The 7888-nt window shown below is 31.8% G+C and overlaps 1 protein-coding gene across 1 annotated transcript; it reads left to right on the top strand.

Moving 5' to 3' along the window:
* The first annotated feature begins 1549 nt into the window (after positions 1–1549).
* LOC124357563 (endocuticle structural glycoprotein SgAbd-2-like) lies at positions 1550–6875 on the top strand. The gene is made up of 3 exons (XM_046809480.1): positions 1550–1671; positions 5635–5756; positions 6294–6875. The coding sequence occupies exons 1-3, from the start codon at positions 1654–1656 to the stop codon at positions 6619–6621; spliced, it is 468 nt and encodes a 155-aa protein (XP_046665436.1). The 5' UTR covers positions 1550–1653; the 3' UTR covers positions 6622–6875.
* Positions 6876–7888: the final 1013 nt, after the last annotated feature.

The following is a 7888-nucleotide window of genomic DNA, read 5'->3' as shown; positions in this document are numbered from 1 at the left end:
GAAATCTCATAGTCCAAAAGCTCAAGATATTCCTCGTGACTACCTTCAAAATGCAGTGGGTGGCTTTGACAACCGCCTAGGACATTGCCAGACGATGGTAGGGGAACATTTTGAACATTTACTTTGATCACAGGTACTTAAAAATTGGTGTTTACTTGTAATACTTAATAATTTATATTGTTCAACTGTTTTAAAATTCAAATAGCTATAAATACTGAATGAATCCACCTTTTTAAGTCCGGTTTGCGGCATTGTACTCTGCAAAGTAGACCTTTAATTTGATACCAAACTTGACCTATCTGCTATTTAAGAATTTTGTCTGACTCCTTATGGACCGTCCCCCAAAGGGATTATCTGGTTGGTAATTGGTCAGATATGTGCGTTACTATCACTCGTAAGCACGTGTGAACTTTGGTATTTTTGTATATTGTGGTTTTAAAAATTAAAAAAGAGGTTCCAGACTTAATTGACACCCTTATATATATACATATATATATGTATAATTTTTTATATTATATATATATATCTTGTGGTGAGAAGTAAATTAATTTTTTAATAAAAACTACATTAGATAATATTCGCAGGCAATAAATAAATTATACAAGCCTGCTGATAAGTACTACTTTATTCAAATGATAGTTTAACTTATTTCTACAAAACGTAATACGTGGCTTAATCAAAACTTATTGCAAGTAAACAATATTCATAATTTTAATTAAGCTGAAGAATCAGTAAGATTGTAATTGTGCATGAAACTGCATTTCTACATAGACAAGAATGAGCACTATGATGGTCAACGTCGTTCAAGCCTATCACTCAGGAGGGTGACACAATCTCGTCTTTATCAGACGATAGGATGTAAAAATGTCTGTTCTGAAAGAATGTGTGTAAGTCTAACTGTACGCAGGACATTTTAAAATTTGAAATAAGCTATAATTTGATATTTTAAAAGTAACTTCGGCGAAGGCTGTTACGCGACACTTAGTGAGACTTACTTATAGCCTGTCGAATATTAGAATAATAAACGTGTTTAATGTAGTGTTTTGCTATATATTCTTAAGTTAGTTCATTTAGTTACCAGTACTACTGTTGAATATGACTTTTAATTTTTAGATCTTCAGGCGTTATGCACGTAAAGATCATTTTCACTGTTTTCCATATTTTACAAATTAAATACACTAAATTTATATCCAAAAACTACATGCTTTAAACTTTGATCTAAACATAAATACCAACGAAGGAGGATTGTAAAATTAACTGCATAAATTGACATTCAAGCAGGTATATTTCTGTAATACACACTCGCCACAAACATAAAATATTTACGAGAGGAATTATTTGTGACGGGACTGGCTCAACTAGAAAGCGAGCGAGGAACGCATCTTCCTAACCTTGCTGATATGACTAACTAGAGAGACCTGAACGGTCGGTGTGACGGAAGGCGCTTCAACCTAGACACACTGCACCTGATCCAGACCATGTGGTTGCACAACTGGTCAGGATGCAGATCTGGGTGATATATCACAGTCTCCAGCTGATCTGGGATGTTACCGGTAGAGGCCGTCCTGCTTTCGCCAGTTTTGGCAGACTGTATATAAGAAGGCGGCGACAAGATGCCGGCCAGTCAGTCCCAGCCCTTGCTCTCCTACCGACATGATCTGCTTTCTGCAAGTAAGTAGTCCATATTCCCTTCAGATTGTTTCATAGACTTCAACATATTTTTACTTAATTTTTTAACGATTCCTTTACTTTTGATGAGTGTACATTTTAAAGAAAATATATCACACCTTGCTACGAAATAGTACACCCTGTTTTTATAAAAACATAAAAAAGGTACAGCGATATAAATAAATTATAAATTAATTTAGTATTTATACTCTTTAGAATGAATTAGAAGATTTGTTTCTATACTTACCTCAAAACTTAAGATCATAACTTATGTATTTTAGATCATTCTATAGTAGCCTATTGAAGTAGTATTATATTACTGCCACATTAAGTCATCCTATTTTTTTATTCTTAAAAGTATGAGATATTTAACAGTCTAATTTACTCATATATTGTTTAACTAATGTTTCATGTTAATTCTTAATATTGTGTCAAAATATATCCTGGAAGCTTAAATTTAAAATGCTACATTCAATAACAAAACAAATTATGACTAATTTGCGTATAATTAATTTCACTTACTGTTTATTAAATTTGTTAATCACAAATGTACTCTATCGTTATTTATAAAGTATTCGGAAATAAATCATGTTAAAAAACATAAAATTAAATTAATACCTAAAACTAAGTCAATAATGTTTGAAAAAGGCAAACGTTTACTTTTTGATGGTATGATAAAAATATTGACAAAATAAAGTCACTATTTGCTTTAAACAGTGCCTGATAGGAATAACACCACAATTTAATCAAGTAAGAATGAAAGAATATTTCCAAATGCTAGGCTTTTAGATTATTGGAGTTTGGTTCTTGGACTTGGTTAAATCCATGAAACGTATATCATATCTACCCATCGGCAACTACAGAGGAAACAGGTGTTTAATTCTTAGTACAGAGTGTCGTGATCTGATCATAAAATAAGTTGAAGATTACGCTGCATTCTCTGTAATTGTTATTGATGTTTATCTGATTTATTGGTGAATTCAACATCAATATTTAAATTAGTTTTAGTATTCCTGTAGAAGTTCACTTCTTGCTGTTAGTAAAGTGATCAATACGCCTGTAATATAACCAAAACAAAAAATTACACACTATATTTTCTATGATTTAAGCTAAGAATATAAAGAGCATAAATTTTATTTCGATGAAATAATTCGGTCTTTCATTTTTATTACTATGTATTTAATCACGTTGTAATTTTACCTCGGTTTCTACTGACTGATCTAAAATTACTTTATTCTTTATTATCCAAATTCATTTAATAAAAGTAACATTATGAGTAAACCTATCAACATATGATATTACTAATTTGATACAAGTCAAACACATTTTAAGAAACATAAATATTAACATATAGCACTATGCACAACATTTTGTATGTATTCGCAAACATTTGAATGATGCTTTTTTAACATTTTAAGTTATTAGTTCAGTTTATAATCGACATATCGTGCAAGGTATACAGAAATAGAATTTTTTGTCCTTCTAGTGAGAGGCTTTGCTAATACTCAGCAAATGATCATTATATTATATTAAAAAACGTCAGAATCAAACGTCATACTTACGAATTTTGTCAGATCCTATACAGTAATAAGCAATTAATAAATATATTTCATATCTCCTTTTAGGTCTTTTTTGTATGAGAAAACTATTTCACTATATTTAGGTTTATCCTTTGTCTTAAAATCAATTTTACACATTTAATATTTTTCATACTTTCTTTTTTAGTTTAAAACTGTTTCAGAATCTCTTCATTCATCTAATTCATAACATATAAAAACCTTTGCAGCCGTTTAACAGAAAATGGAAGCCAAGTTCAAATTCTTTCTTATCCTAATCTAAATCATTGTCTAACCTGAAACGGCAATAAAATTATAATGACAAATTGTACGATAACATCAGACCGTATCCAATTTTATACTCAATATTAATTTGATTTAGCTTAAAAGAACATTTAATTCAAAGCCTTTAATTAAATTGTATTATTCTTTATGAAGATTAACAATTGCCTTCTACGTGCTTATATATAACTTTTTTTTTTCAAAAAATACAAATATTCTATCGCTACTGTAATGATTAATCTAACTTTTATATTAAGGAGGAGTACGCCATATTATATAACATCTAACACTGACGATAATGAGGGATATCCCATGCACATCATTAAAATCAAGCTTGCATCTTTCAGGTGAATGTTTACGATATCTTTTATTGAAGAAAAATGTTTTTCTCGAGATAACCTCCATAGTGACGGGCTTCGCTGATGCTCAACCTAATCCCACAGAAAGACATTCACTGTCATCAAATTATATCTTTCTCATGTAAAAATAAAAGTTAATGCAAAATTTTAAGTCTAAAACTTAATTTTTATCAAGAAGTTCTGCAGACAGATAGATAGGCAAAAAGACACATAATCAGTTTTTCAGAATTCTGAGTGATTCCCTAACGCTCAGCAAAATATTTAAAATTATACGTTCTCACTGCCTGTCTACGCATATATTATATAATCCAAAATTCTATTTCTGATAAATGTTACTAAATATTAGAGTCACTTTATTGCTACTAACATGAACATTTATTTTTAAAATATAAAATTAAATAGCTAGTAAAATGGTACCAACCATAAAAAGGGTTCAAATGTTTCTTATAAGAAATGCCGTTCTTAATGATGTTACTCGAAATTAAAGTGCCTCTTAGTTTAGAGTATAGTAGTTGAAGATCTATGGTATCGTGATAGCATGAAACTTAGAAGAGACTAGGTTCAGATTTACATTTACAATCATAGCAAGCATTTTGATCATATTTCAAAACGTTATTGGAAATAATAACAATTTGAAATTATAACAGATTTCAATTTCTGATAATATTTTGCTATATCAATTTTTTGTAATATTCATATTGCGTGACCCATCGTTCCAATCCAAAACTACAAAAGGTAATACATTTTATAGCACCATCGCAACATCTATAATCGACGGCCGCACCTTTATTATTATCCGGGTAGTTCTCATCTGAAGAGAGATTATCCCATAACCTTCACGTTTACGACCGTCTGGCACACATCCATGAAACTGAGTCGTCCTGATCCTTCTGAGTCTGGGATTTATGTTCTGTGGCCCTGTCGTAATATCGCCATGCTGTTCGTTGGATTATGTCACATGATGTGAAATTCATTTTAAAGACATTTTAAAGATATTTTTACAATGATAAACCGTTAATTTCACGTACAAGTTATCAATGTTTGATTGACGAAGTACCTGTTAACTCTATGAGAATAAGAAATTAAGTATTTATAAACAAATGTTATTAACGCTCTTTGGTATAAAATGTAATATGAGCAATCCCCATAGATGGCTGATGATGATGTATTGAGCAAATGTGTTGTTAGTTACGGGATTAGATATATTTTGCCACTATAGACATTTATCAAGCAGACCTCAGATTTGGTTTACACCTGTTTATTACTATTTTAATAAAGTTCTGTATATTTCTTCTGACCATCATCGATATAATTAAAAACAATAACATGAAATATTATTTAAAACATTTATTTCTAGAATAATCGAATTTCATGTGGTCCAGTTTATATCACTCAAAAAATTTCAAATTAAAATTACCTATTACTATGTTGTACTTGGTCGTTTTCTATCATAAATAAATTATATGTAGTGCCGACTACTGGGATACGCCATTTTTTTCACTCATATCCCTTGAGACGCCAAACATTGTCTTCGATTTTGGTTTTGTTTTTTAAAATAAGTCCTATTTTGTGTAGTACATTAGTTTTGTTTTGGTAATATTTTATAACTAGCATTACATTTCTATAAGCAATTCTGTAATGTCTGATGCAATGTTATTACCCGACAAACTATCGAAATGTCAGTGTTTCACTATTATACACGTGGATATTATATTTCTCAATCATTACTGTAATGAGCATGTTACATGGTTGTTAATTAATTTTTGCAGGTAGCCAGCCTTTTGGCTGTAGTCGCCGTGAGTCAGGCCCGTCCCCAGCAGTACGCCACCCCAATCCCCATTGTGGCCCAGTACCAAGATGGCCCCAACCCCGACGGCACCTACCAGTACAGGTAAACACATTATTATTAAGTTGATCTGTTTTCTAAACTTTCAAACTTTTAGAGTTTTACAGACTTTCAAACAGTTTCCTATAGAAAATCACTACTCTGTAGTGGTATAAATGTTATATATTTAGATACAAAAACGCCAGATGTATGTTTTTCAGACGGTACTGAACAAATGTCTTTAGTTAAAATTCGAAGTAATATTTCAACCAGATGATATAGTGTCTTCAGTTAGCAAGACCTGTTCATCTCGGGGTTCCATGCAGTAGGAACCGGTTGTCTAGGATAGACCAGACTAGCTCATCACTCTGAAGGCTAACTGGGTTTTACACTATCGTATAATAAATGAGGATAATGTACTTAAAGTATTCACAGCACGAGATTCTTTACACAATTCGAGAACACATGTGTTCTGTAAGAGCATACTAAATAAAGGTTACTTGCTTTTACTGGTAATTTACGTAAAGGTCCCATGATACTATTAAAAAGCATCCTGGTAAGGAAATCGTTGAAGTAAAGATTGTAATTTATGTTTTATTCCAGCTACCAAACCGCAAACGGAATCGCAGCTCAGGAGCGCGGGTATCTGAAGAACGCTGGGCAGCCTGACCTGGAAGCTCAAGTAGCGGAGGGATCCTACCAGTTCACGTCCGATGACGGAGTCCCAGTCTCCATTACCTACATCGCTGACGAAGGTGGCTTCAGGGCCGAGGGCAGTGCCATCCCCACACCACCACCCATCCCCGTGGAGATCGCCCGGGCCCTTGAGTACCTCAAGACTATCCCTCAGCAGGAGTACGATAACAACGGCAACCCCATCGGAGCTCCCGTCGCGCCCTCAGCCTACCAGCCCTACAGAGGGAAGAAATAACTCTAAATAAAACTGTATTCTATATTTCATATTGAAATAAGCGCTTGAAAAGACTTTGTTATAAGGTTGTATATAAGCATAGGTCTTTTTAACCGCATATTCAGGGGTATCATATTTTGTAACATATTTGCCATTGTTTGGTAAACTAGTCAAAAGTGCCAGTGTCACACCACTGTATCAATAAGGGGTTCTTTTGTACTTTTATACTCTACAATGTATCATGTAAAAAGTAAATAAAGTAGTTTTTTGTAAAAGTTGTGTTGTTTTTAATGTGAATTACCATTGTTTTGACATACGGTCCTATTGTGAAATTATAGTGTATAGCAACATATAAATTGATTGAAAAATAAAATTGTTACCTTTAAATTATTTTCTATAAATATCACACAGTCTATTGAAAACTACTTTTAAATTGCATACAAATACAAATATTTGTATTTTAAATCATAAGTATAATTTTATAGGATGGTACTAGTTGTCATAAGTGATAAAATACTACTGCTTATGTATTATTTTTAAACAGTAAGATTTACATGAACAGTTTAAAATTTATATACTCAAGAATTTTAATAACATGAATTAGACTGGGTGAATAGAGAATCTTGTGATTGCTTTAAAGATATAAGGAACTAAATCAAATCATTACCACGTCAAATAATTTCCTATTTTTGGGTGGATGGCTTCAACCCTAAGTATGTCAAATGCCAAATTTTAACACCTTATTATTTATTGACTACAATTTCGTCATTAATCTACATAAATCAATATGTTAAGTTTATTATTATTTGCCCAAAACATAACAGTTGCGTTGACTTGAAGATATACTTTTGGAATTATTGCAAAATTTGTCAAAATTTCTTTTGAAATACTCAGGTGAGTTAATGTACACTTAAAGAGGTATAAATAGACACTAAAACCTAATTACCCCTATACTCAGTGATCGTAAAACGTACTGTAGGGCAAATTACTTTCTCTGTGGTTTTAAATAGGTTTTGAACATTTCTACAATATACTGTATATTCAATAAGAGTAGTAATTTTTTTTAAGGATAAACTTACCTTAAAATTTACTTTTAATTTATAACTTTTCATTAAGGCTTTACCCTTTGCTATTTCGAAAAGAAGCTTGATTGGACAATCCTACTTGGAGGTTGAAATGCCATCCCAAATCCATCTCATTGTAGTCAGTCACGTTCATTACGAAGAAACTTCATCCAAAAATCATATCCCACTTTACTAACCACTACAATAATAAGTGGACTTAAACA

This window comes from Homalodisca vitripennis, chromosome 3 (genome assembly GCF_021130785.1).
Source record: "Homalodisca vitripennis isolate AUS2020 chromosome 3, UT_GWSS_2.1, whole genome shotgun sequence".
NCBI classification, from domain to species: Eukaryota; Metazoa; Arthropoda; class Insecta; order Hemiptera; family Cicadellidae; genus Homalodisca; species Homalodisca vitripennis.
The sequence above is the reverse complement of the archived record's forward strand: the minus strand, read 5'-3'. Positions and strand labels throughout refer to the sequence as shown.

Excerpts from the sequence above, each read along its gene's own strand:
- LOC124357563 (XM_046809480.1), top strand. Across the intron at positions 5,757-6,293 it reads GACGGCACCTACCAGTACAG|CTACCAAACCGCAAACGGAA; the intron begins GTAAACACATTA and ends GTTTTATTCCAG.